This window comes from Danio rerio, chromosome 10 (assembly GCF_049306965.1).
Source record: "Danio rerio strain Tuebingen ecotype United States chromosome 10, GRCz12tu, whole genome shotgun sequence".
In the NCBI taxonomy this organism is placed as follows: domain Eukaryota; kingdom Metazoa; phylum Chordata; class Actinopteri; order Cypriniformes; family Danionidae; genus Danio; species Danio rerio.
Genome location: NC_133185.1, coordinates 14,602,745 through 14,622,783, shown reverse-complemented (window position 1 = coordinate 14,622,783; position 20,039 = coordinate 14,602,745). Strand labels below are relative to the sequence as shown.

At 38.1% G+C, this 20,039-nt stretch overlaps 1 protein-coding gene across 10 annotated transcripts in view; it reads left to right on the top strand.

Annotated features, from left to right (window-relative positions):
• The window catches only part of LOC137496564 (uncharacterized), a 251,045-nt gene extending 231,533 nt beyond the window's left edge, over window positions 1-19,512 (top strand). For 2 of the 10 annotated variants that reach the window (XM_073914484.1, XM_073914482.1), the window contains one exon: window positions 14,860-19,512. In XM_073914484.1, the coding sequence (XP_073770585.1) occupies window positions 14,871-15,737 (867 nt within the window). In that variant the 5' untranslated portion in view covers window positions 14,860-14,870 and the 3' untranslated portion in view covers window positions 15,738-19,512. Of the gene's footprint in view, window positions 1-1,810; window positions 2,069-14,859 lie in introns of those variants that run through there. The other 8 variants (XM_073914488.1, XM_073914489.1, XM_073914490.1 and 5 more) reach the window with 8 other exon arrangements.
• The last annotated feature ends 527 nt before the right edge of the window (window positions 19,513-20,039 follow it).

Genomic DNA, 20,039 nt, shown 5'->3' with positions numbered 1-20,039 from the left:
TCCAGTATGTTGATGAATCTGTACGGATCCCTTGCTTACCGGGTGTGCTGTACTGCCATTAAAACCTTACTAGGAATGGAGACCTCCACTTTCGTGTGTGTGTGTGTGTGTGTGTGTGTGTGTGTGTGTGTGTGTTTGTAGTCCACTTAGAATCCAATATGGAAATCATTTTTGTTTGGTATTGGCATTGATTGTTTTGAAATCCAAATGGCACTTACATGCCTGTATTTTATTTCTGTAATAAATACGTCATTTCATTATTAATTATGATTAATCATGATTAATAAAAAAGTGTGATTAATTACGTAAATGTATATATATAGGGCTGTCAAATGATTAAAACATTTACGTAATTAATCACACTTTTTTAACAAGTGTACAAGATAGTCAAATAATAGTCAAATTTTTTCAGTCGCTTTGATGCTTTTCTCACAACACTATTTACATTTGCACAACAGTTAATGCATTTCTCAAAACATTTAGTCATTTGTGCACATCCTAGTAGCAGTTTCTCATTCCTTCAAACAAATTGCAGATGCTTTTGGACATGCATTAATTGTTTTCATACAACTCTCTGCTATGTATAACATTATCATTTGCTTATGTCATGTCAGTCAAAATTAACTAAACTTGTAAATGCTGAATAGTCATTGCATTTAAAACTAATAGTCCTCATTTTATTACTTGAGTCATACAAAAATGTTGAACTAGCTGTCAAAATCTGTCTAGCAAAAAATAAATAAATTAATTAATTAATTAAACCTTTATTTTTCTGAAAATGTCTTCTAAATTGAACAATTTCATGAATGATTTACAGACCTGTGTTGTAGGTTCAGTTCCAATATGTTCTGCAATATAGTTTACAGTTGTGCCCAGCTTTACCCAAAGGAAGCTTATGCTTGTTGTAAATAAGGGTGTATTTATTCTTTTGCACAATGCTATGAATAAATTAGAATTGCAAAGAGCAAATGCAGTAAAAATGTGAAACATACATACTCAGTGTCTTGTACTCAGATACCTCACAAAATGCAGTGATGTCTAACTTTGCTGTAGTTTTCAAATGGCTGTGCAAATAGTATAAAGTGCTATCTTGAGCATTTTCAGGGAGTGTCACCAACATCTAACTTTTTTTGCATTGAATAAATGTCCAGAGTAAACTCATAATGAAAACATGACAAAGCCATTTGACTATCTTGTATATAAACAATGGTGACAGGACTTTTCATTTAGATGATACTGACACTTTGATTGACATGAACACTTACTTTTGAGGATTGAACTATCCATTTTGAGCATGTGACGAGCTTTTGCAGGTTATCAGCTAGGTTTTGCCGTTTGTATTAATTGTTTTGAGAAATGCATTAACTGTTGTGCAGAAATGAACTGGTCCTGTGAGAAACGCACCAAAGTGACTGAGAAAAACTGTAATAATATTATACAATAGTATACACACACACACACACACACACACACACACACACACACACACATGAAAGTGGAGGTCTCCATTCCAATTAAGGTTTTAATGACTAATTTTTTCAAAATAAAATGACAAATTTTCGTGACAAACACGTTTCTAGTGACAAAAACTAAATAAAAATGAAGGATTGATGACAACAACTATTTTAAAAATATACTGACATTTTGTTGACTAATAAAAACGAGATGAGAATGTGATTGAGGGATGTTTTTGTGCAAAATATCCAATCAGAATTAATCTTGCTGTGTGAAGCATTACACACTCTCTCTCTCTCTCTCTCTCTCTCTCTCTCTCTCTCTCTCTTTCTCTCACATAAAGACAAACACACACACACACACACACACACACACACACACACACACACATTTGAAACGTAACTGCTCCACAGTAGACGTGGAATGCGATTACAAAATTATCCATAGGGGTGTCTGTCAGATTAAGCTATAATGAAATAGCAACAGCTAGGAGAAAAAAGAAGATTCATGTTTGATGTCAAGACAAAAAGACCATGAACCATATGGGGAGGAAATCGCTGATAAAATCAACAAATCTAAAGCGACATCAGGATGCCAGGGAATTATTCTCAAGGTAAACTGTGATCTTTTTTGTGTATGTGTGTGCTTTCCTTAACTGAAATATCATAGCCTCTCGCTGACCTTTAAAGAATTGACGACATTAAACTGTAGATTAAAAGTTTTTAAATCTGCCAGTCTTACATTAATATGACCATATCACACTCAAACACTACAGCCAATTTAGCTTATTCAATACACTATTCACTCAGCCTATATTAAACAATAAACATAACAAAAACTGCCTGCTAATGCATGGGTAAATCTTCAAAGGCAACAGTGTACTTTATAACCTCTTTCACCTCATCCTGCTTGCTGTTTCACTATCTAAACAATGAAAACACAATATAAGAAAATTAGTTTCATTTTGATATTATAATTAACAGACACTAAAAAGCCTCGTGTAGGTACACATTTATATGAGCGTCATCTTCACTCTGCATTCTTATAACAAAACAGGGCTTAAATATAACTGCCTCCTTTCATTTTCTTTGAAAAGAACGAACTTTACCCTGTCTCTTTTGCAGAATATCAGTTTTAATAATCCATAATGGCCATTAAAACAGTATAACGTACAATAAATTGATACGATAAAGGTAAGCAATCAATGTGCAGAATCAGTGTACGTGGCAACATAAATTAATATATTTATCTTTGCACTCAGCCAAAACAGTTACCTGAGAACAAGTGATTCAAAAGACAGAAGAGTTGTTATATAGAGACAACAAGATCAATTTAATATCACGTTTAACAACTATAGTGAGATGAGATCTAGCAGTAGATCTCTGTTGAATTGTCCGACATGTACTATACTCTCACCTGGGGTTTATGCTCTCCCGCTGAATTACTGGCTGCAGCTCTTGGCAGAGTGTGCGTGGCCACGTGATTTGCGTTTTTAGCCGTGTACTAGAATGAACGGAGAACTTTTCAGAACCGCTAAATGAAACGCCAGTGTGTTTCACGCGATTTCTCTGCGCCTGCCTTCCGTTTCTTCTCTCTGACTCTCGATTATTTTGACAAATACACAGACGATGCACGTTCATACAGAGCCCAAAATAGGAGTTTGTGATTGGGCCAGCCCAATTTCAATACAGAAAAGAACCAATGGGCTGCAGAGTGTCACATGGGCCGGCCAGGTCTGTCTGTCCGGAAAAAAGCATCTTACTTTCAGAGAGTCACAGATCACACAGCATCATCAATTAATAAGGCAAACAAAAACGATAGGCTGCTAAGCATTTTATGGGCCGATCAGATCATAAGACGGGGATCAGCCCGGCCCAAAAAGTACATCGGCCCAGCGGGAATCTGCCCGGTCTGCCAGATGGCCAGTCCGCCCCTGGGTGGAGGACAGGGGATAGTTCAGGGGGTGGGATTAACCATGGAGCGAAGGCGGACCTGGGCCGTGGAGCAGAGGCGGTCCTGGGCCGTGGAGCAGAGACGGGCCTGAGCCACGGAGCAGAGGTGGGTGGGGCCAAGGGGCAGAGGCAGACCTGGGCCGTGGAGCAGAGGCGGACCTTGGCAGTGGAGCAGAGACGGGCCTGAGCCATGAAGCAGAGGCGGGCCGGGCAGTGGGGCAGAGGCAGGCCTGGGCCGTGGAGCAGAGGTGGAACTGGCAACATGGGTGGCAGATGTGGGCCTGGCAACATCGACGGCAGAGTCGGACCTGGCAACATGGGCAGCAGAGCAGACCTCATGGGTGGCGCAGGCAGAGTATGCCTCGTTGGCGGCTCCGGCAGGGCCGTCAATGTGGGTGTCACCGGCAGAGCAGGCCTCGTAGGTGGTGCTGGTAGAGCAGGCAGCATGGGCAGCGACTCAAGCTCTACTCCCCTTTGAGCTTGAGTACTATAGCACCACCCCCAAAAAAACTTAGGATGGACTTGCCTATGCAGATTGGTCTCTGGAAAAGCAGACATGGCTTGGCCAGGCACCAGCAAGGCTTGAGCAGGTGTGGCTAGTGCAGACCATATCGTGGCTTGAGCAGGCCCAGGCGTGGCTTGAGCAGACCCTGGCGTAGTTGGAGCAGGCACTGGCCTAGCTGGAGCAGGCACTGGTGTGGCTGGAGCAGGCCCTGGATTGGCTGGAGCAGGCCAGGGCGTGGCTGGAGCAGGCCCTGGAAAGGATAAAGCAGGCCCTGGCGTGGATGGAGCAGAAGGTTTGCTATGTTATTCCACTAGACTCACAGTGAGAGAAGAACCACTGATCAATAGCGCGTAGTCAATATACTGGGCCAGTGAATTATTTTATTTTTTTCCACCTGGCAGCCTTGATCTCCTTCATTAAGTCCAAATCTAAAAAGCCCTTTTAACGCTCCTTGATGAAAATCCACTGACAAAAGCAAACACCTTGTGTGAATTGATTGCTGACAAATAATTTTACATATATGATATAATACAACACTGCATATCTAAGTTTTGGGCATCAATGGAAAGGCTATATTCCATAGTTTAATGAGATTTTTTTTTTTAAATTTAGAAAATATTGCATAAATACATGTATACAATTTTTTTATTAAATTAAACTTAAATTTAACCAAATATATTTTAGCCAACTAAATCTTGAGTAGATTTAAATCTAAAATCTAAAAATTTAAGATTTAAAATCTAAAAAAGACTAAAATCTTTTGAAATAAGATTTATCACTGAAACTAGACTAAACTAAAATGATTCAGAAGACTAAAATATGACTAAAACTAAAATGGGTTTTAGTCAAAAGACTAAGACTAAAACTAAATCAAAATTTGCTGTCAAAATTGACACTGCAATGGTTGTACCTGAGACTAGTCAATTGGTGGCATGCTACATCCAAAAAATCCTAAAACTGGAAAATTTACTAGTTAAAATGTGATATATTGTAATGTTTTAATGATTTTTGTAATGGAAACTATAAATTCTTCTGTTATGGTCCCAGCTGTTGTTTTAAACAGATTTTTTTAATTAAATTTATTTTATTTCATTTTATTTATTTTTTTTTTATGAAAATGAATACTTTCCCATACCGGAAGTGCAACCCATAATTTGAAATGCAATAGACGTGCCAAAAAAATGGTGGATTACTCAGCATTCATTTGTGTGTGAATTGCGAAGAGATTTTTTTTTTCTTTTTTTGGGGAATAATCCATCTTCTATTTGCAGCCTTGGTTAATAAAAGATATCCAGCCACTGGAGGGAAGTCTCAGTGCGCATGTCGTGTCTGCCAGCAAAGTCTGTTTTCATTGCTCTGCTTCACCAACAGAAATCTAGTGCTGTACCAACAATCCATTCCATTCACATCTGACAGGCTCGCCTTGCTCTGGGAACCGGGGTATAAAAGGACGATCGCACCTCATTAAAAAAACATGCAGCGCAGTCGAATCAGATTCGCAGCTAATCGCCAGAGACATGGCGTAATGTTTAATTTGGTCGATGATGGAGGCACTTTCGCCGGAGGTAACTTCGGTAGGAGCCATGTTTGCGTGCGAGCCTTCACTTAGAGCTGGACTGAGTCGTTCACATGAGCGTAATGTTTCAGGGCTCGCTGGAGACGCACGCATCTCTCCGGCCAGTAAGAGGAGGCGGTGGGGTGATGTTTTATTGAAGCCCAGTCCTCTGAGAGCGGCTAAAAAAGCACCCGATGCCTTCACGAACCTGTCTGTTTTGGCTGTCTAGAATGGCTCCCAATCATGGAAGGATAAAAACATCAAAATAAGCTAATCGAGATCGGGTTTGAAGTCTTCTGCCCCTGAGGATGCAGGGACTGGGAGTGTGGAGGACACGCACATGCAGGCCTGCATGGATGGAGCACTGCTAACAGGCCTCACTGAAAATAATGAAGGGCTCTCTGCTGCTTCAATAGCACAGAATAAAAATACATTAGATAATTACTAGCATTGTCTATTTGTTGACATCAGATATAAGTCTCATGAAATATTGCTTTATTAGGCCAATCATTATAATCATGATTATTTTGGACAAAAATTCAATCAGTGAGTCAATCAATGAGTCAATCAATGCCACAGAGCTTGCTAAAAGATAAGTATAAGATATAATACAGTTGCATTTAAAGGCAAGATATTCACACAGAGCAAAGAAATTGTCACAATAATTACTTTTCGTATATTTAATCTAATATGCCTATTTTAACCTATAATTAAGCTTTTAAATTGCACTTCAAGCTAAATATTAGTATTTTGCTATATAACTAGTAAAAATGTGTTATTCAAAAAAATTATCTTAAACAGCACGTACATACATTTTTGCAGAGACTCAAAGAATTTGTATGGAAAACTTCAAATGAAGTAAGTAAATGTAGCATTAACAGTATAGTATAAAGACTTTCCTAAATAAATGCATAAATCAGGTTATTTGTTGTGTTTTTTTATTATTACTACAGGTTTGGAACTACATGAGAATCAGATTATTTATTATAATTTTTTGCTTTGGATGAAGTTTGTTCATTCTTATTGTTTTTATTTAACAATATGTGCATAATTGTAATAAATGTAGGCCTTTGCTTTGAAAATATGTTATGTACCAGGGGTGTAAAACCCCTGGAGGGCTGCAGCCCAGCAGAATTTAGTTATTAAAAAGCTTAACTGCACTGTTACCTTGTAGATTATGCAGTAAATAACTTTAAAATAGCCAGTGTTATGCTGTAATGAAAGGAAACTGTTTTTACTTTTACTGTAAAAGGAGTAGGATTTGTGTGAAATTGTTTAGTGCAAATAATAAATTATAGTAATTTACTTTATGTACCCATTACAGATAGTAACTGTGACAATAAAAAAATAGCAAATTACTGTTGAACCATTACTGTCCCATCTACTCTGATGCTTTATGTTGCTATTTATAGAGACATGCATTTTAAAGGCAGAAAACGATGATTTAGGCATCACCACTCACTCCCACAGGCTGTCTGTCTTATTCTAAACACAAAGGTGTTAGAAAAAGTTTTCAGAAAATGCTGGCCCTTTAAGGGAGCCAGGTGTTTGATTTGTTTACTGCTGAGTGTGCTTTATTCTCTGTCTATCAACTCAGATGTAGAGTCTGATTTGTTTTAGGCTTTAAATAAGAATCTACAACAAGTAAGTAAAATGTGTTCAAATGTTTTTGAGGGTTTCTAAAATAAGGCTGTGTTTTAAGTTATATTGTTGTTATCTTGAACTGTGTACTTGAAATATACATTGTTAGCTAGTTAGCCTCTTCTCATATAACTTCTTACATTACTTTTGTTTATTTATTTATTGGATATTGCATATTGTGACAGTGTACAGATGCTAACAGTTTCATGTATCTTTTTGGCAACTAAGCAGTTTTTATGCACATAAAAACCATTAAATTCCATCACCTCAGTAAGGTAACATGCACAGAAAAAATGTCACAGTATTTCTTGTAACTTTGTTTACTTTTCCTTATGAACCTAGTTAAGCCTTTAAATTGCAATGGAAGCTGAATATTAGTATCTTGCTAAATAACTAAGAATGTGTTTTTTTTTTTTAAATACATTTTTGCAGTGGATGAAGTAAGTAAAAGTGGCAATTATAGCATAAAGACTTTCTTATATGTAAGCATTAATGATTGTTTTGTTTTTTATTACTCTTACAGGTTTGTAGCAACATGAGGATCAGTGTTGACCTTTTTTTAATTTTTTTTTTTTTTTTTGCTTTAGCTTGAGTTAATTAATTAAGGTGATTGTGATAAATATTGGCAGTTGCTTTAAAAGTATGCTATATACCATGGGTGTCAAACTGCAGCACAGCTGAGTTTAATACCCACCCTGCTTCAACATTACCTGTAGATTTCTAACAAGCCTTAATAAGTTTGATCAGCTGTGTCTTTAATTAGAGTTACAGCTTTAAGTCCCGGTTGCTCTGCACTATCTCCCCTATAGACTTTAATTTATATGCATGTGAATGCTGCAGACCTGGAATGCAAGCTTATGCAACAAGTTTCACAGTTTGCAGCATTGGACAGTTCAAGCTTGGAGAATTCTGACCTGTGAAATCACATCATGTGATTGCTTGAGACCAATCAAAGATCAAAACATGACCTCTCTGGACAGAAATTTAAAATATGGACCAGTCGCTCGCTTTTTCAATCTTTAATCATTTTGTCTAATTTGGCTCTTTTTTTGCAGTGCCGTACGACAGAATTTCGCATGCTTAAATACAGTGTGACTGCAGCCTTACTGTGCAGACCTGTGGCTCTCAGTAAAATGTAAGACGATATTTACATGTTTGACACCTGTGCTATATACAGTGCATGTATTGTTTATTAACTTAACCTTTTTGTTTCATTGTAAATAGAAAATGGATTCATATCTGCTGATTTCATAATTTTGTTATGTATTTTCTGTTGTATATTTGTTTGCTGCCAAAACAATAAAATAAATTTGTCTGAAGAATTTTTATGTTTCTATTTTAATAACAATTAAGAATACTGATTAATTTTAGTAACACTACAAAAACTATATATAAAATACAATTAATGTGTATGCAGTAAAATGCTGTGAGTTGTAACATTACAGTACAGTAATTAACTGTAAGCAGTTTCCAGTTAGTTACCACTACTGCTCTATTACAGTAACTAACTGGCAACACTGTTGCCAGCTACTCACTATAATGGTTCATACAGTAATTAACACAGTTTCTTTATCGTTCAGTTAATTACTGTAACCAATTGTTTATAGTGAGAGTGTTCTACTGTAAAATAGCCTGGTTATATCTAACAGTGAAGACAACATGCCTAAAAACAATCAAATAAATAAAAAAAAAAGTTTTAAAAGAGAAAATGTTACATTTTTAGTTAAACAGTTAGAATACGAGTTCCTTAAAATAGCCTTCATAGGGCTAAATTCAAATAACCAAAAATACACATTTAATTGTATTTAGATAAAATATATCAAAGTATCAGAGCAAATATTGCATGAAAAATGTAAAATGGATGCAAATTGCTTTGAGTGTTTGTTTGAAATTAAAGTCTAAGTGATGCATGGTTTTGAGTGATTTTGGGGTCCAGGAAAATCAAACACTTTTAATGAGCCCACAGATGTTAGTTACATTAGTTTTTGTTGGTTTGGTGGTAAGTCATGTTAGTGTTAATTAACATTAGTTAAGCATTAGGTAATGTTGAAATAGGGTATACAATAAGGATCATAATTCTATTAACAAATGCTATTTTAATGATAAATCATGTTTGTAAATAGTAAATTAATGTTAGTTAAGCGTTAGGTAATGTTGAAATTGTGTACACTACAATAAGGATCATAATTCTATTAATAAATGCTTTGTTAATGAGAAATCATGTTAGTAAATAATTAATCAACGTTAGTTAAGCGTTAGGTAATGTTGAAAGTGTACACTACAATAAGGATCATAATTCTATGAACAAATGCTTTGTTAATGATAAATCATGTTAGTAAATAGTTAATTAACGTTAGTTAAGCATTAGGTAATGTTGGAACAGTGTAAACTACAATAAGGATAAAAATTCTATTAACAAATGCTTTGTTAATGATAAACCATGTAAGTAAATTGTTAACAAACATGAATAACAGTTGAAGCTGAGGTTCCAATGTATGGCACTCCAATAGAGTCCTCCTTTGTCCCTGACATTGATTAGGAACTAGCTACCAATTATGCTAACGTTGTTCATGTTAACTAACACGTTATCTAACATTTAACATCTAAGTTTTTTTATGAACAAGAATTCAGTTTTGCTTCATAAATGTGTTGTTGATTATTAGATCAAGTTATCTAATCCATTAACAAATGCATTTGTGTATGAGTAAGTAAACATTAACTAATTAAGCTGTTCATGTAAAGAGATGCATTAGATTGTGTAAATTAACATTAACAAAGATTAAATAATGCTGAACAAAGTCCTTGTTTATTGTTAGATCATGTTTACTAATGCATTAGCTAAAACATAAATAAATGTTTAGTTAACATTAACAAAGGTTAAATAATGCTTAATAGATGCGTTATTCATTGTTAGTTCATGTTAACTAATGCATTAACTAATGTTAACTAATACACCCTTATTGTAAAGTGTTACCAAGATACAGTGTAAAAAATTGCTGTTAAAAAACGATCAGATTCTACAGTAAAATAATGTTTTTTTACTAAAACAGTAATATTCTGTTAAAAACAGTGCATTCTGGGTAACATTTTGTTTTCAAGAATGTAACCAACAGCAGAAATCTGTGAGCTAACAGAGTTCAGATTCGACGTTTTGAAGTCTGCGTTTGAAATCACACTTTGTGCCCTTGGTCACTACTTCATACACTAGTTCACTAATATACACTGTTAGACCTTACCGAGCGTTTTTACAGTAGAATACTGGCAACACTGTTGCCAGCCACTCACTGTAAAAGTTCGGTTACAGTAAGTAACTGGCAACAGTGTTGCCAGTTATTTACTCTAACTGAACCATTACAGTGAGTGGCTGGCAACAGTGTTGCCAGTTATTTACTCTAACTGAATCGATACAGTGAGTAGCTGGCAACTGTGTTGCCAGTTATTTACTCTAACTGAACCGATACAGTGAGTAGCTGGCAACAGTGTTGCCAGTTAATTACTGTAATAAAGCAGCAGTGGTAACTAACTGGAAACTGTGTACAGTTAATTACTGTATTGTAGTGTTACAATTCACAGCATTATACTGCATACACATTAATAGTATGTCATATATAGTTATTGTAGTGTTACTAAAATTAATCAGTATTCTTAGCTGTTATTAAAAACTAGAAGGCATAACATTTTTCAGACAAATTTATTTTATTGTTTTGGCACCAAACAAATAAAGAAAAAGTATAACAACATTAAGAAATCAGCAGATATAAATATTTTCTTGCATATTACAGGTCTGCACAGTAAGGCTGTGGTCACATTAACGTTTGAGCATGCAAAATTCTGTCATACTGCACTGCGAAGTGGAATTAAACAAAGCGAGTAGTGGAAATAAACAAAATAATTAGAGATTGAAAAAGCAAGCCAGAGAGGTCATGTTTTGATCTTTGATTGGTCTCAAGCAATCACATGATGTGATTTCACATGTCAGCGTTCTCCAAGCTTGAACTTTCCAATGCTGCGAATTATGAAATTTGTCGCATGAGCTATCATTCCAGGTCTGCAGTACTCACATATGTATGAATGGAAGTCTATAGGGAGAAAAGTGCAGTGTGACCGGGACTTTAAGCTGTAACTCTAATTAAACACACCTGATTCAACTAATTAAGGCTTGTTAGAAATCTACAGGTAATGTTGAAGCAGGGTGGGTACTAAACTCTGCTGCGCTGCAAACTTGGAGTTTGACCCCCATGGTATATAGCAGGGGTGCTCAATCCTGTTCCTGGAGATCTACGTTCCTACAGATTTCAGTTGCTACCCATATCAAACACACCTGCCTGTAATTATCAAGTGGTGTTCAGGTCCTAATTAATTGGTTTAGGTGTGTTTGATATGGATAGCAACTGAAATCTGCAGGAAGGTAGATCAGCAAATGAACAGCAAAGAACACAACATAATTATTTTAAATTTTAAAGTTTTAAATAATTAAAAACTGTGTCAAATCTCAAAAAATTTTTTAAAATAATTATAAAAAATAAAAATAAAGTTGGCAACACCGAAAAACCAAAGGATCCAATCTTTTATTGTTATAATTATCTCATGACAACAAACTTTTTTATTGTTTCTAATATAAATTCATAGGTGGAAACAATGCTATGAAAAATACTTAGCAACAAACTCACAACCTGGGACCGGACAGTGGAGCCTTTGTGTGTGGATGGCTATGTGTATCATGTTTTTGTGATTCCCTGTGATGATGTGTACATGTTACCTTACTGAGATGATATAATTTAATTTTGGCTTAGTTGCCAGAAAGATACATACAACTGTTAGCATCTGTACATTATGGCAGTATGCAATATCCAATAAATACATAAACTTAAACAAAAGTAATGTAAGAAGTTATATGAGGAGAGGTTATCTAGCTAACAATAGCTTTCAAGTACACAGTTCAAGATAACAACAATATAACTTAAAACACAGCCTTAATTTAGAAACCCTCAAAAACATTTGAACACATTTTACTTACTCATTGTAGATTCTTATTTAAAGCCTAGAACATATCAGACTCTACATCTGAATTGATGGACAGAGAATAGAGCACACTCAGCAGTAAACAAATCAAACACCTGACTCCCTTAAAGGGCCGGCATTTTCTGAAAACTCTTTCTAAAGCCTTTGTGTTTAGAATAAGACAGACAGCCTGTGGGAGTGTGTGGTGTTGCCTAAATCATTATTTTCGGCCTTTAAAATGCATGTCTCTATAAATAGCAACATAAACCATCAGAGAAGATGGGACAGTAATGGTTGAACAATAATTGGCGATTTATGGTCAGTTACTATCTGTAATGAGTACATAAAGTAAATTACTGGAATTTATTCTTTGCACTACACAATTTCATACAAAGTCTACTCCTTTTACAGTTAAATAATATGTGTTAATAAATAATAAATGTTTCTTTTATTACAGCAAAACACTGGCTATTTTACAGTTATTTACTGCACAATCTACAGAGTAACAGTGCAGTTATACTAATTAAACACACCTGATCAAACTAAATCTAAAGGTAGTGTGTTGAAGCTGGGCTGGAACTAAATTCTGCTGGGCTGCGGCCCTCAAGGAGTTTGACATCCCTGGTATATAGCATATTTTCAAAGCAACTGCCTACATTTATCACAATCATGCACATATCATTGAATAAAAACAATAAAAATATAAAAACTTCATACAAAGCAAAAAAATAAAAAATAAATCATTTTTTTAATCTTTACCTTTTAATTAGCTCTGTGACATTGACATTGGTTGACTCCTGATACTCAATTTTAAAAACATAAAAGGAACCAAAGAAAACAGAGATCGCTGCAGAGAAATTTAGCTTATCATCAATGCATTGTCTCACTTTCTCCTCAATACTGACCATACACATACCAAAACTGAACAGTATAGCATCAGAGTACATGGGGTAATAATGATTGAGCAGTAATTTACCATTTATTATCACAGTAACTATCTGTAATGGGTACATAAAGTAAATTACTGTAATTTATTCTTTGCACTACAAAATTTCATACAAATCCTGCTCCTTTAACAGTAAACTACTGTTTCCTTTTATTACAGCAACACACTGGCTATTTTACAGTTTTTTACTGCATAATCTACAGTAAGGGTTAACAGTGTAGTTAATGAACACTAAAGAGTAAATTTAGACAATGATGAACACCTGCTGTTAATAATCACAATCACTGAAGGAAAGAGAAACAAGAAACACAAACAGTGACGTATACAGCATTAAATAAAATCAAGTAAAATAAAACACCTTCAGTCTCAGCAGAGGATCATTAAACAACTCCACAAACAACAGCAGGCACACTTATTACTGACTGTTTTGACCTCCATACCATTCTCATTAAGATCCAACAGAAATTTAGATTTTTGTGTGTGTGTGTGTGTGTGTCACCGTAATGAAGTGAGGGGCTGGTTTAGTTGGGCTCTTTAGCTTTGAACTCATTAATTTAAACTCTCCAACTGTTGTAATACAGAGTTTACAAAACACTTTTATAATAGTGATAAAGTTAGAAAGACAATAGACAGATAAATCTTTTTGTCTGAAATTAGTTCTGATAAATGTTTTGATAAAAGTCTGGATGAAGGGCCTCATGCAATAGTTTTATGCTTAGTTGCAGATATTAATTTATTTTATAAGTGAAAACAAAAAAGATACCCAATTACCTCCTCCTACCTGTCCAGCTGATAAAATATTTGTCCCATGACCACTCAGGAGCAGAGTAATAGAAGAAGTCCATAACAACCCCAGTTCCGGTCATCCAGGCATCGCAGGCACCCTTGATCTCATTCTTAACCGTTACTGGTGGTCTGAAATAAGAAAAGACGTCATGAACTTTGTGAAGAACTGTGTCCCCTGTAACATGAACAAACACTCCCGTCACTGTCCAGCTGGTCTCCTACAGCCTCTTGAGGTTCCCCGTCGCCCCTGGTCACACATCGCCATAAATTTTATCACCGTTCTTCCCCTATCTATGGGTTACACTACCATACTCACCGTCATAGACCGCTTCTCCAAGGCTTGTAGGCTGATTCCCATACCGAAACTTCCCACAGCACTTGAAACAGCTGAGCTCTTATGCAACCAAGTTTTTAGATTCTATGGACTACCGGAGGATATTGTGTCTGACAGAGGTCCCCAATTTACTTCAAGAGTATGGTCTGCTTTCTTTAAAAACCTCAATATCAACATCAGTTTAACTTCCTGTCATCACCCCCAGTCCAATGACCAGGTAGAGCGGCTGAACCAGGAGATTGGAAGATTCTTAAGAAACTACTGTCATCAGCACCAAATCAATTGGAGTCGTCTTCTGATGTGGGCCAAATATGCCCAAAACTCCCTGAGAAAAGCAGCTACTGGCCTAACACCGTTCCAAGTCATTCTAGGTTTTCAACCCCCCCTGTTCCCATGGTCTGGTGAACCATCTGAACTCCCTGCCCTTGATCATTGGTTTCAACAGTGTGAGACAACCTGGAACGCAGCTCATACACATCTCTCACATGCAGTCCGTAGATTTAAAGAACAGGCTGATCGTCACCGCCGTCCTGGTCCCACTTACACTCCCGGTCAATGGGTTTAGCTCTCTACCAAGGGCCTTCACCTTAAACGCTACCGACCTCTTTAACCATACACTTTTGACTTACTGGCTTTGCTCTTTACCCCGTAAAATGTCGCTTCCGTCTCTGTCCTTGTGTGCAGGAGAAGCATCGATGGAGGCGTTGGAGCTGGAGCTGGAAGAAGTGGAGTCCCAGATCCGCGCGCTGGTGGTAAGACGGTCGCGGCTACGGGAACGGCTTCTAGCCGTACCTAATGCTAAGGCCGTCTCATCACCTAAGGTACGTGGAAATTACAACCACATCATTCCCTCTACCTCAACCCCGCGTCCTTCTCTGTCCAGGCCCAGCGCACCCGGGGCGCGGCTCAGCCAGGCGTCGTTCACGCCGACACCCGGCTACCACGGCGCCTGGGTGCAGCCGCGCAAGGTGCTTCCCAGATCCCGGGGCAGAACGTCTCCGCCTGTGTTCGAGATCTCCACGGAGAACCGCTTCTCCCCTCTCCGCGAGTCGGGTCCCGATGTGGCCATCATCGGTGACTCGATCGTTCGTCACGTCCGTGCCGCCTCCTCAAAAGGTAATAAAGTACGTACTTTCTGCTTTCCTGGTGCCCGTGTGAAAAATATTTCTACACAGATTCCAACCATCCTGGGCGCTGCCGAGAGCCCTGGTGCCGTTGTCCTCCACGTGGGGACAAACGACACCGGGCTCCGGCAGTCGGAGATCCTGAAGAAGGACTTCAGGAGCCTGATCGAGACGGTTCGACGCACCTCGCCCGCCACGCAGATCATCGTTTCTGGGCCGCTTCCTACCTACCGCCGAGGAAATGAAAGGTTCAGTAGACTTTTAGCTTTGAATGAATGGCTAATAACATGGTGTAAAGAACAGAAATTGCTCTTTGCTAATAACTGGAATCTTTTCTGGGAGCGTCCTAGGCTCTTCCGTCCTGACGGCCTGCACCCCAGTCGAGCCGGAGCTGAACTCCTGTCGGACAACATCTCCAGACTACTTCGCACCATCTGACTAGCAGGTAAAAATTCACAAAATTCACACTATAGCCACCTAGACTCTTGTTCACCCCACTTAAACATCAGTAACGCATATCTGGCGAATCCTATAGAGACTGTGTCTGTTCCTCGTATTATTAGATTAAGAAATAAACGTACTGTGTGCTCCAGGAAAAATCTAGTAAGAATCAAACCAGAAAAACCAGTAGAAAGTGAAAATACAAATTTCGTAAAACTTGGTCTCCTAAACATCAGGTCACTTGCACCTAAAGCACTTATCATTAATGAAATAATAACAGAAAACAATCTTAATGCACTCTGTCTCACTGAAACCTGGCTGAAACAAAATGACTATATTAGCTTAAATGAAGCAACTCCTCCAGGATTCTTATATAAACATGAGGCTCGTCAAACTGGTCGTGGTGGTGGAGTTGCATCAATCTTTAGTGATTTCCTTAATATTAAACAGAGAAACGGACTTATGTTTAGCTCCTTTGAAGTATTATCGCTTAATGTTCAGCTTCCAGATACTATACAAAAACCTATGTTATCTCTCGCTTTAATCACCATATATAGACCCCCAGGACCCTATGTCAAATTTCTAAAAGAATTTTCTGATTTTATTTCTGACTTACTAGTCAAAACTGATAAAATGCTAATTGTAGGTGACTTTAACATCCACATAGATGACGCTAATGATACATTAGGGCTCGCGTTTATGGATTTAATACACTCACTTGGGATAAAGCAAAACGTTGTGGGTCCAACCCATCGCTTAAAGCATACATTAGATCTAATTCTGTCTTATGGAATCGAGGTTATTGACGTAGACATTATACCACAAAGTGATGATATTACAGATCACTACCTCTTACTATATAAGCTATGTTTACCTGAAATCAGCAAACCCGCTCCAATACTCCGCCCTAGTAGAACTATTGTTCCGTCAACTAAAGATGAATTTATAAATAACTTACCTGATCTCTCTCTATTTCGTAATGCACCCGCAAACTCAAATGATCTTGATGTAGTAACCAGCAGTATGGATGCCATCTTTACTAGCACACTAAATACTGTGGCACCCATAAAATTAAAAAAGGCTAGAGAGATTAAAACTATACCATGGTATAATAGTCATACTCGTGCGCTCAAAACAGCAACCCGCGCCCTGGAACGTAAATGGAAAAAAACTAATTTAGAGGTCTTTAGAATTGCGTACAAAGACAGTATGTCCAGCTATAGGAGGGCTCTAAAATCTGCCAGGACCGAGCACCTGCGCAAACTGATAGAAAATAATCATAACAATCCTAGATTTTTATTTAACACCATCTCTAAATTAGCAAATAATCGGTCATCCTTGGAACAAACTACTCCACCGCAAATTAGTAGTGATGACTTCATGAATTTTTTCAGTAATAAAATAGAAGGCTTTAGACAGAAAATAGGAGATGCCAAACTTTCTGCACCGGCTTATACTCCAAATCCTGTAAATATTTCATTAAATCATAATAATAACCTACACTGCTTCAAAATCATAGAACATGAAGAGTTAGTAAAAATTATAAATAGCTCTAAACCAGCTACGTGTATGCTGGACTCAATTCCAACAAAATTACTGAAAGAGCTGCTACCTGCTATAGGAGAACCTCTTCTTAACATTATCAACTCTTCTTTATCTATAGGCCATGTTCCAAACTCTTACAAGCTAGCTGTTATTAAGCCTATTATTAAGAAACCGCAACTAGACACCAACAACTTAGCTAACTATAGGCCTATTTCAAATCTTCCATTTATGTCTAAAATACTAGAAAAAGTTGTTTCCACTCAATTATGCTCTTTTCTGCAGACGAACAATATTTTTGAAGTGTTTCAGTCAGGTTTCAGGGCTCACCACAGTACAGAAACCGCCTTAGTGAAAATAACCAACGATTTACTCTTAGCTGCTGACCGAGGGTGCGTCTCGCTATTAGTTTTACTCGATCTTAGTGCGGCATTTGATACCATTGACCACAATATCCTCATAAATCGCTTAAAGTCTACAGGTGTCCAGGGACCGGCTCTACAATGGTTTAAGTCATACTTAACTGACCGCTACCAGTTTGTAAATCTTAATGGACAGCCTTCACAAATCTGCCCAGTAAAGTATGGGGTGCCTCAAGGATCAGTTTTAGGCCCTTTACTGTTTACAATTTACATGCTACCTCTGGGAGACATTATTAGAAGACATGGGATCAGCTTTCACTGCTATGCAGATGATACTCAATTATATATTTCCACTAAACCTGACGAGACGTCTGAACTTTCTAAACTAACTGAGTGTATCAAAGACATCAAAGACTGGATGACCAACAATTTTCTTCTCTTAAACTCAGACAAAACAGAATTATTACTTATTGGGCCTAAATCTTGCACACAGCAGATCTCGCAACTCAATTTACAATTAGAGGGATACAAAGTTAGCTTTAGCTCTACTATAAAAGATCTGGGTGTCATATTAGACAGCAATCTAACTTTTAAAAACCATATATCCCATGTCACAAAAACTGCCTTCTTTCATCTGAGAAATATCGCTAAATTACGAAATATGCTATCCATCTCAGATGCAGAAAAGCTAGTCCATGCTTTTATGACTTCGAGACTGGATTACTGTAATGCTCTATTTGCTGGCTGCCCAGCATCCTCTATTAACAAACTTCAATTAGTGCAAAATGCAGCAGCCAGAGTTCTGACCAGGTCTAGAAAATATGATCATATAACCCCAATTTTATCCTCCTTACACTGGCTGCCTGTTAAATTTCGTATTGAATTTAAAATATTACTTCTCACCTATAAAGCTCTAAATAATCTAGCTCCTGTTTATCTAACCAACCTTCTGTCTCGCTACGAACCAACTCGCTCCTTAAGATCTCAAAATTCAGGGCTTCTGGTAGTACCTAGAATAGCAAAATCAAGTAAAGGAGGTCGAGCCTTCTCTTTCATGGCTCCTACACTCTGGAATAGCCTTCCTGGTAATGTCCGAGGCTCAGACACACTCTCCCAGTTCAAAACTAGATTAAAGACCTATCTGTTTAGTAAAGCATACACTCAGTGCATCACCTAGCAGGTTCCACACTGGCTTCTACATCTTGCTTATATACACTATGAACAGCAGCTACGCTAATTATTCTCTTTATTCTCTATTTTCACCTGGGGATACTCATCCCGAGGTCCTCAGATTAGGCGGAGTCACTGATTGGATCCAAGACCAGCGACGTGATGATCCCAAGGATTCCATATCCGGGACCAGGCCATATCCTGAGCTGCTGCTGCGCTGATGGTCGTGGGGAGTGGAGAACATGAGTCTGATTCCAGCGACGCTCCAGGGACAGACGAGTCTTCATTGAGGCCATCTTCCAGCATAAACCACGGCGAATGAAGTTCTGCACAAGACTTTTGGCCAGCGGAGAAATTAAAATGGTCGTGCTCAACTGAGTCTGGTTCTCTCAAGGTTTTTTTTCTTCACTCCCATCAGGTGAAGTTTTTTTTCCCTCTCCGCTGTCGCCACTGCCTCGCATGGTTCAGGATTGGTAGAGCTACGCATCGATGAATTTGCTCTTCAGTGTTTGAACTCTCAGTAATGATTAAATCACACTGAACAGAGCTAAACTGAACTGAACTGAACTTAAACACTAAAACCTGAACCACACTGTTCCAATTACTATGACCATTTATGTGAAGCTGCTTTGACACAATCTACATTGTAAAAGCGCTATACAAATAAAGCTGAATTAAACTCCCACGCAAGAAGCTCAGTCCCAAGTATGTTGGCCCTTTCACTATTGATCGCCAAATTACACCCGTTTCCTACCGACTTAACCTGTCTAATCACTATCGCATCTCTCCTACCTTCCATGTATCACTGCTCAAGCCATCTGCTGGTCCAGCCGAGGTAAATAGGGAGGTGGCAACCGGTGATCAGGGTCCCCCACCAATCATCATCGATGGAGAGGAGGCATAGCAGATCCATGAGATCCTGAGGTCTAGACGCCGGGGGGGACATCTTCAATACCTGATTGACTGGGAGGGGTGCGGCCTGGAGGAACAATCATGGATCAACTGCAAGGATATTCTTGACCCAACTCTGCTAAGTGAGTTTCATTGTCTACATCCGGAAATGCCGGCCCCTCGTCCCCGTGGTAGACCCCGGCGTCATGGCGCCCCTCACTTCAGGAGCCGTTCGCAGGAGGGGGGCTCTGTCACCGACTCGGTCCCAGTCATTCCCCTCGCTGGCCGGCAGATTTAATCATCACCGGACTATTGACATTACATCATCCACTAA